Source organism: Bos taurus, chromosome 17 (genome assembly GCF_002263795.3).
Source record: "Bos taurus isolate L1 Dominette 01449 registration number 42190680 breed Hereford chromosome 17, ARS-UCD2.0, whole genome shotgun sequence".
Taxonomy (NCBI): domain Eukaryota; kingdom Metazoa; phylum Chordata; class Mammalia; order Artiodactyla; family Bovidae; genus Bos; species Bos taurus.
Window position 1 is genome coordinate 35,299,747 of NC_037344.1, and position 10,348 is coordinate 35,310,094.

General features: G+C 38.4%; 1 protein-coding gene across 3 annotated transcripts in view; it reads right to left on the minus strand.

The window, feature by feature from the left end:
- The window catches only part of ADAD1 (adenosine deaminase domain containing 1), an 85,694-nt gene extending 77,798 nt beyond the window's left edge, over window positions 1–7,896 (minus strand). For 2 of the 3 annotated variants that reach the window (XM_024977595.2, XM_002694395.6), the window contains exons 1-4: window positions 7,657–7,896; window positions 7,102–7,281; window positions 6,171–6,359; window positions 3,650–3,817 (exon numbers count right to left, since the gene is read on the minus strand). In XM_024977595.2, coding sequence (XP_024833363.1) covers window positions 3,650–3,817; window positions 6,171–6,359; window positions 7,102–7,273 — 529 coding nt within the window. In that variant the 5' untranslated portion in view covers window positions 7,274–7,281; window positions 7,657–7,896. Of the gene's footprint in view, window positions 1–3,649; window positions 3,818–6,170; window positions 6,360–7,101; window positions 7,282–7,656 lie in introns of those variants that run through there. The other variant, XM_059876282.1, reaches the window with a different exon arrangement.
- Window positions 7,897–10,348: the final 2,452 nt, after the last annotated feature.

A 10,348-nucleotide genomic window follows, 5' to 3' on the forward strand; every position in this document is an offset into this window, starting at 1 on the left:
TCTTTGCAATAGCTTTCTATTTGGTTCCAAATTAGGGAATCCAGGAAAAACAAGAAAAAAGCAGGACACTAAATCAAAGGGACAAAAAAGATCAGTAAAGTTTAAATGAAAAAAGTCCAGGAGCAAAGGTTCAACTAAAGTAGTTAGCATCTCTCAAGAATCATTCATAAAGACAAAGGCAGTAAACAGAACTGCTACTCTGTACCTCACTGAGTAAAATGAAAAACTGGTTGAAAGCACAGAAATTAACAAAGAAGGATTGACAATGTCATCTTGGGGTTCACATTAGTTAAGTAAATGTTGACTATAGTTAGATATATACACTCTGAACTTTAGATAAGCAGAACTCTAAAAACTCAGAGGAAGATGGATTTTTTTCCCATCTGTTCAGTGGGTGAAATGAAAACTAAAGATATTAATCTTGTTTATCAAGCACAAATGCTTTCAATAAATAAGAAAATGTGACTGTACAAGTTGGTCTACATTTTGAAACACCATAAACAAACAGGGAAAATAATCTTGAAAAAGAAGAAGAAAGTTGAAGGACTCACACTTCATGATTTCAAAACTTAATACTAAAGTGACAGTAATCAAAACTGTGGTGATGTCATATAGACCAATGAAATAGAATAGAGAGTGCAAAAATAAATTTTTTAAAAGGCCTTGGAGGGAGGAGGGAGGAGGGTTCAGGATGGGGAGCACATGTATACCTGTGATGGATTCATTTTGATATTTGGCAAAACTAATACAATTATGTAAAGTTTAAAAATAAAAAAAAAAATAAATAAAAAATAAAAAAATAAAAGGGCTTCAAATAATCCTCAACAAGAGCACCACTACCATTCAATAGGGGAAATGACAGCTCAGTTCAGTTGCTCGGTTGTTTCTGACTCTGTGACCCCATGGACTGCAGCTGCCAGGCTTCCCTGTTCATCACCAACTCTCAGAGCTTGCTCAAACTCAGGTCCATCAAGTTGGTGATGCCATCCAACCATCTCATCCTCTGTCATCCCCTCCTCCTCCTGCCTTCAATCTTTCCCAGCATCAGGGTCTTTTCTAATAAGTCTAATGAGGGGAAAGAACAGTCTTTTCTAAAAATGATGCTGGAAAAACTAGATATTCACATGCAAATAAATGAAGTCAGATCCCTTAAATAACACTATTATACAAAAATTAACACAATATGGATCAAAGACTCAAACATCAGAGCTAAAACTATAAAATTCTTGTAAGAAAACATGGGAAAAGCTTCATGACACCGGATCTGGCAATGATTTCTTGGACATGATGTCAAAGGCACAGGAAACAAACAAAAAAAATTGACAAACTGGACTTTTTCAAAACTCAATGGACATGGGTTTGGGTAGACTCCGGGAGCTGGTGATGGACAGGGAGGCCTAGTGTGCTGTGGTTCATGGGGTCGTAAAGACTGGGACATGACTGAGTGACTGAACTGAACTGAAAGTTTAGTCATAATTAATGCATTTCTGTCATTCTTTGAGAAAACAATGTTCAATATTAAAATGCTATCACGGAGATGGGAAAATGCTACTTTAATGTTCACAAAAAAGGAAAATATAAATGTTTAGAAACTAAAAATTATAGCCAAAGGGCAAAAGATTTGCTAGCCCTAGATAAACGTTTTGAAAACTTTTAGGGAAATGCATTTTTCATGATTCAATTGTAAATATCCTTTTCTAGTAATTAAATTAGAAATTGGGAAATTCTGTAGATATGTTTTAACTTGATTTCAACAAAGTATTTTAATTCTTTGAGGGTATAAGATGGGTCTTATTTGAGTCTAGATTCCCAGTGTTTATCACAGCCCCTGGAACACGCACGCATGTGTGCATGCTCAGTCATGTCCTCTTTGCACCCCCATATGGGCTGTAGCCCACCAGGCTCCTTTGCCCATGGAATTTTCCAGGCAAGAATACTGGAGTGGGTCGCCATTTCCTCCTTCAGGGAATCCTCCTGATCCAGGGATCAAATCCACATTTCCTGCATCTTGTGTATTGGCAGGTGGCTCCTGGGAAAACTGTCTGAAACATAGCAGATCTTCAAACCACAGATTTAGTGATTTGAATGTATGCAATGGTTGGAAAGAAACAGGGAAAATATTTCTGGGCACATACCTAAGTGTGTTGATAGCTTATAAAAAATTATATAGAGAGATTTTTCCATTAATAAACTGCCAATATATGTAAGACAGCAAAATCGCATCTAGTCCTAAAAAATTAATAAATCTGAAATACAGGCAGCAGAAATATGAAAATTAACAAAATACTTCCTGAGTAGTTATTTAATCCAAACTATGACAAACTATTTTTAAAATAATGAAATATACACATCAAATTTGAGACGTGGCAAAATAGATCACTTTTAATTATTAAATACTGGTTTTACTTAAACATAAAAATTAAAATATATGAAATACAGATTGTACTTTAAGAACAAAATGACCTTAAGGGAAGTATTACAAAAGATATACTACAATTAACAAGTTATAAACAAAAAAAAAGTCCAGTCATAAAACAAAGTGATAATTTGAATTTAAAAATAGTCAACTGTCACTGTTTAAATCAAATTTAAGTGTTTTTCTTTATTGAAGTTGCCTCATTTATAGGGAAAACAAAATGTAATCTAAATGAACTCAAAACCAAAATGAATAAATTTAAAAAAATCAAAATGAATACTGAAAAAAACTGTTACTGTTTACTATGCTAACACATATATTCCTCAAATTGATTAATAACCTCTGTTAATTGATTATGTTACTCTTCACCAAGCACTGGTTAAAGGCTTTGCATGCGTTATTTATTGAATTCTAAAATGACAGATATAGGAGGTATCTATCTTTGTCTCCATTTTTGAAATGATGAAACTAAGGCTTAGAAGGCAAACAACTTATCTGTCCAGGGACAATACTCAAGACAGAGCAATCTATTTCTGGAGTTTACACTCTCAATCTACTTGCTGTGTTACCTTGCTGCTGCTGCTGCTAAGTCGCTTCAGACTGACTCTGTGCAACCCCATAGACGGCAGCCCACCAGGCTCCCCCGTCCCTGGGATTCTCCAGGCAAGAACACTGGAGTGGGTTGCCATTTCCTTCTCCAATGCATGAAAGTGAGAAGTGAAAGTGAAGTCGCTCAGTCCCGTCCGACTCTTAGTGACCCAATGGACTGGAGCCTACCAGGCTTCCCCGTCCCATGGGATTTTCCAGGCAAGAATACTGGAGTGGGGTGCCACTGCCTTAGGCCCTTATTCTCTCAAGCAATCCTACCATTATCAAATTTAACACAAGCAAATGTCACAAAAATTGCATAAAAACCTGTCCATGTTAAATGTATAGTTTAGGAGCATAACAAGAATCCAATAAATTAAAGAAAAAACTAAGTTTCAATACTCAAACCCATAACAAAGTTACTAGACAGTTCAGCAACATGTTTATATCTTTGGTGCTAAAATATATAAGAGTATTTTAACTACTATCAAATAACTCAGCAATCAGCAAAAGAAGGAAATAATTCAAATTCTGCTACCTCTATCGTGCAGTTGGCAAGTAACTTCATTATTGTAAATCTTTCAGATGACTCTTTCTGGAAAATGAAGCATTTTACAACACTACTTTATACTAAAAAATATTTACCTGATGTTTCTGAAATTCTTGGTTCAGGTTCATTCAGCTGTAGAAGCTCATCAAGAGCTAATTTTGCTGCATTGGATCTAGACTCCTTTTTGTTTTGTCCCAGTCCAGTCTTGTATTGAATACCATCCACCACAGCACAGAAAGCAAAATATGGTCCCATAACATTACCTTGAAAAGTAACTCAGAATAAGTTGTAATACTTCACAGAATGATCTTACAAAAGATGTCTGTTACATAGGAAAACATTCCAGTACAACTTCATAAAACAATCTCAGCTTGACAGTTTTTCTGTAGGGCCAATACAGGTTTTAAGTATAGCTGAGTGGACCCCTCAACTTGTTCTGAGGAAAACTTCAAGCAGCTGGTGTGGCTTCAGATTCAGCATCAACAATAGGGCCAACTTTAGAGTACATGTCACACACAGAGTGACAATGTCTTGTATAATGCCTGGCAGTGGTAGGCATTCAAATGTCTATATAATGATCAATGAAAGGGAAAATGTGGAGCATCTGGCAACACGTCTCCTTTCAAACCTCAGTACCGATGAAGTTGAATTTTTCCTGTCCTCTGAGTGCCCTGATACTCTTAAAAGCTCCAGAATAGAAGGAATTCCTTTGAAGAAATCCTATGTTTCTATCAGAGTCACAGAAACAATCTAAATCCATCACAGCTTTAGGGTGCATAGTGGGGATTTACATGGGAAACCAAAACAAACAATAATAAAAAAGATATTCTAAAGAACGAAACTGTTCAATCATCCAAAATTCCCAGAAAAAGTATCTTTACACAATTACATTTACCTAGTTTTCATATTCTCCTGATGAAAAATAAAATGGAATCCTCTAATTTTACTTTTTGGTATTCAGACTATAGCCTTCCTAATAGTGTTAGTTGCTCAGTCATATCTGACTCTTTGTGACCCCATGGTCTGCACCAAGCAAGGCTCCTCTGTCCATGAAATTCTGTAGACAAGGATACTGGAGTGGGTTGCCATGCCCTTCTCCAGGCAATCTTCCCAACCCAGGGATCAAACCGGGTCTCCTGCCTTGCAGGCAGATTCTTTACAGTCTGAGCCACCAGGGAAGTATAGGAGGCCTTTAAGAAACTTAAGTCTTTACTTTGGTTACAAATGGCCAGGTACACTGTCACTCCACATAAGCCTCTTTATTATTATTTTCTCACATACTCCAATAACTGCTAGGTTTTTAAAATGTACAACAAGATTTTATAAGCAACTCCAGACTGGATCAGGGTAAACTGCTTTCCTCCCAACATCTATGATCTCAGTTTCCCAAATTTCTTCCTTCATGATCACCTGAGTTCCAATCCAAATTGAGTAAACCTGGGACTCATATTTTTAACAAGTGGCCCAGATGATTCTTATGTTTGAGATACTATGCATCAAATTTGTTAATAAGTATCCTGTATCAGAGAGATGAGACTTTAAGCTTCATCTTGTTTCTGCCCCAGGTTCTTAAACTTTACCGTCATCTAAATCCACACTACCTAGCGGGTTTAAAAATACTGATACTGTGTTTTTTCTATCAAATCTACAGAATTAGGTAATTCGACACTACTATGCACATGAAATGAACACTATGAACAATCACTTGTGTTTTTGAGTTTTGCTTAGTTCAATTAAGAGTTGACCAACAGAATGGCAGAAAGCTAACTAATTACAGAAAAATTCAGTCTATAGTATTGAACACATCCAGTTATCCAACCTACAGTGACAGGACTAGGAAAACTCTACCTTTTTTTTGTCAGCTGTTAATGTACTGCTGTTTCACCCAAATTAATGACTAGAAATTTGGCTTCACTATGACAATCTACTACATATAGTAGCTCTAAGATCCCTATTGTTAACAGTATCAGTAACAGAAAATTAAAGAAAGGAAACTACTTGATAATGTGTGTGTGTGTACACACACATATGCACACATATGAAGATTTTTAAAGATTGTGCTCCTTTGCTTCACATGCTTTTAGCCTATCAATGCCTCTTAAGAGCAGGGGGCAGTTTAAGAGAGAATAGAGAAATTAAGTCACGGGCAAGTCTTCACAGAGAGAATGAGTCACCTAAGTGCTATTTTCCCTTCTAACTTTTATATTTCAGAAGCCAAATTTGACTGTAATTCTTGTCAGGCATCATCATCACAGAATACTCATAAAAATAATCAGTCCAAATATTTAACATCCCTACAAAAGCATGTTTATGCTATAAGGAGTACCTAGTTACACTTGAAAATAATCTACACGGCTGATGAGATTTCCGTTTAGCCATACACAAAAAATTAAAATTCAGTGATTGTAAAATTTTTGTATGAGTAAATTTAGAGTTTCAAAATGCTAAAATATGAATATAAACATTTATAAAGTATCCTTGTCAAAACATACTAGTAATTATCCAACTCCGACCTTAGGTGAATAAAGAAAATTAATTTAGTGCCACATATATACTCTCCTTTTAATAGGAAAATATTTTCTATATTGTAACAACCAGATACAACTTTTTACTTGCCTGTTGTCACTGTTTCCTTCAGGTCAAGCTGAACCCGCTGCATTTGTGCAAACTGGTGCAAGGCTGATACAGGATTTATCTCTCCACGTTTGTATTTCATTATAAATTCTTTAGGTATTTTTTTCGGTGGAAGGACAGGATTTGAAATAGATGAAAGACCTTTGGAAAGCAATGGTTCTGGAAAATTACCTAAAAATAAATGTTTATGCTTGTCAATTTGGTTAAATTAAATAGAGTAATAAGACAAGCAAAAGCACTAAACCCTTCCCTAAAATGGAAGACAATTCTACACACACAGTCACATGTGTTTTTCATCAAAAATGTTTCTACTACTAAAGAAGTTTAACCTGTTATGTATATACCTTCTGAAGTACTAAGGCTATTGTGCAAAGTGCTGTTATTGTCAAAGTATAAAGTGATATCAAAGAATCATAGGATTTCAGTGATGTCAAGGTCTTCAAAGGCTAAGTCATTTTTACACATGAGGTCACTGAGGCCTAGAATGTAGTTAGATTTGGTACCAGAACCTAGAGTCTGCTTTCGATTCACTATTTTTACCTTTTAAGTTGAATTCAACTGAATTTTTACTGTGTGTGTCCTGGCTTTACACTTAACACTACAGTGATATGTGGAATATAACCCCTTATAAATCCAGTTCTTTCCTGAAAGGCATAAACACAGACTCACTTCAAAAAGGCAAGACACATTGGAAGTGGTCTTGTGCTCAAGTGGTAAAGAACAATTAAGTGAACAGCCAGGCGAAGCATTTCTACTGGGCTGGGAGTAAAATCCAAGTTTCAGTTGGGACATGGCCACAGGTAAATGGATATATATTCTGGAAACAGTGAAACCAGAAGCTCATCAAAACTGACTGGACATCCCAGAATCTTATAGAACTTAGGCATTATTACAAATGTAAAAGAGTTTGTACCCGTCACTTGAGTAACCTTGGATGCCATGTTTGACAGGCTGTAACTTTCCGAGGAATATCCTGTGGGTGTAGTTACCGTCTGGGCTGATGGCTGAACTGGCAAGTTCTTTTTCAGCATCTGGGCAAAGCTAGGAACCCGAGAACTCTGAAACCAGTCATTGTTTCCAGACATTTTCTCACCTACAAATTGTTAAGAAAATTAGCAGAAAATTTAAAAAGTACTATGTAAACTAAAAATACTTACTCTGAAATAAAAACAACCACATTCCAATACATTCCCATACATGGCCTGTATACACACACACACACTCCCATGACAAGCGCTCCCATGATGTCATGACTGCTTTGTGACCAGTTTTATGGTGACAGAACTGTCTCCCAAACCCCTCCCCAAAGCACTTCTACAAGGAGGAAAGGAGGGACGACGTGGTTTTTGGTGAAAAGCCTTTCTCAGGGGTCAGGGGAAAAAAAAAAGAAAAGAAAACAAAAATTTGAGACCCCTCCAGTGGCCACCCGGTTGGCGGCCTCCTGAGCCCCAGCCTAACTCCCACCCACCAGTATTGTCCTTCTTGCCCGGCTGGCCGGACTCCGCTGGCGGGCTACTCTGACCGAGCCGCAGGCCAGGTCGCAGGCCGGGGGCTCGCCGGCCGGCCGCCGACGACGCCGTTGCTTCTTTCTCCCGGCCTCAACCTCTCACTTCAGACGGCTTGGCCCGAGAGCCACGCGGCCAGAAGGGCGTCTTTCAAAAGCCTCCTCGTGGAGTCACCACAGGACCGGGCGGACGCCCCACGCAGGCCTCATCCAATCACCAACCGTCCTTTCGGCCCGCGCTTCCGCCCCCGCGCCTGAGCCAGCGCGTGCCTGCCGAGCTCCAAGGCTTGCGATGCCAAGTGACGCAATGATGTTGGGCGTCGCGCATTGCGCATGTTCAAGGCCTCGAGGTACTACAGGTTTTCCGTATGTAGGTAGCTGGGCCCATTGGCCTCCTTGTCTGCTGGGAAAGGCAGATAAGATCACACAGTTCAGCCCCTTCACTCTCCTGCCTGATGCCCTCCACGCACACCTGCCTGGTACTCCTTCCATCCCGACATAGCACTGGAATAGTGCCTCCTTATCTATTATAGGGATCTTCCCTGGTGGCTCAGCCGTAAAGAACCCACCTGCAATGCTGGAGACGCAGGTTTGATCCCTGGGTTGGGAAGATGCCCTGGAGAAGGAAATGGCGGCGCACACCAGTATTCTTGCAGAGAAAATCCCGAGGAGAGAGGAGCCTGGTGGGCTACAGTCGATAGGGCTGCCAAGAATCGGACATGACTGAGCACTCCTATCTATTATAGGATCCCTGAAGGCAGTTCTAGGGTACCTATGTGTGGGTAGTTTCAGGAGACCCTTTGCTTTGTCCACAGTTATACTCTCAGAAGGTACCTGTGGACAAGGTTTGGCCTTATGGTGTGTGTGTTGTTTACAGAAAAAAGCCTCCCTGGACTCTTGCGGAAGCCTCACGTGGAGCCAAATAAGCAACAGTTTCGAAAACTGGTTGGGGCTTGAGAAGCTAATGACTGATACATGCATGACACACACAAAGTGAGTGTCCCCAGTTCTTTGCTCTAGGGAAAGATGAAGAAGGTGCTAATGGAGGTGTTGCTGATAGATCATTGAAAATATTTTAAATAGTATTTTACAAGTATTTCAACAGATCTTGGCAAGTAACCCACAAGGACTTCAAGGGATTGAGGGAGATTGCTATAACAAAATTTAAATGCTCCTCTACTTTTTTATCTGGGAAAGGTTTCTCAAGGGTTAAATCACTTAAAAAGAAAAATAACAGAATTGATGGTATTCTGTATCATTATAGCAAGAAGTAATTTCCATCCACAAATACATGGGCTAATTGGGAGAAAAAATAGCCTCATATCTCTCATTAAGTAATTCATTTTCAATAGAAGCAGCATATTTTTCTTTAGAGATTATCAGATGTGTTGACTCTGATGCTTTGATCAAGTGCTCATTAATAATTTTAATGATAACTCAGTTTAGATTTTTTTCTTAACATTGACAAACTTTTGCCTACAGGAGTTAAGAAATTAAAATGTTGCCAAGAAGTGTGGTCAGGATGGTGATCAAAGCTTAAAAGTACAAAAATAGATTTTAATTAGGACCAAATTTGATTAGGGACATGGAATGGAAATAGAAGCTGAAAAAGTAAAAGGAATGTTGAAAAATTACTCTTAAAGATACAGCATATATAAATGTTTTATTTTGAAATAATTTTAGATTTACAGAATTGTAAAGATAGAGTGCCTCTATATTCTTGCATCCATTTCCCCTAGTGTTATCATCTTACATAGTGTAGTATATTTATCAAAACTTAAGAAGTTAACATTGGTACAGTACTACTATTAACTGTACTGTATACTTTATTTGGATTTCACCAGGATTTTAACTAAAGTCCAGATTCAATCCAGGATACCATGCCATCACATCTCCTTAGTCTTCTGCGGTCTGAAATAGTTTTTCAGTCTTCACTTGTTTTTCATGATTTGATGCTTTGTGATCCTTTTTCATGATTTTGATATTTTGTGGAATGGGCCTTAGTTTACATTTGCTGATGTTTTCTCTTGGTTAGACTAGAATTAAGGATATTTGGTAAGATGGAGGTGAAGTGCACATCTTGTGGCATATCAAACAGTACATGATATCAGCAACTATTAGTGGTGATGTTATCTTGATGACTTGGCTAAGGTTGTGTCTGTCTGGTGTCTCCACTATGAAGTTACTATTTTCCCTTTTCTATACTCTGTTAGAAGGCAGCAAAGACATGAGGGGAGAGAAATAGAGATCCACCTTCTGGAGAGAAGAGTACCACAGAGTTTGTGGTGTGCTCTGCTAAGTTGCTTCAGTCATTTCTGACTCTTTGCGACCCCATGGACCATATCCAGCCAGGTTCCTCTATCCATGGGATTCTCCAGGCAAGAATACTGGAATGGGCTGCCATGACCTTCTCCAGGAGATCTTCCTGACCCAGGGATCGAACTTGCATCTCTTATATTTCCTACATTGGCAGGCAGGTTCTTTACTACTAGTGCCACCTGGGAAGCCCCAGAGTTTGTGGACATATGTTAAAACCAACATATTAATAAATAATTTGAGGAAGATAATTTGAGGATATGAAAATATCCTGTTTTGCCCTAGAGTGTGATTCACTAATTTTTACTTTGCCTGAGGCAGTTTTTACTGTGGTATTCTT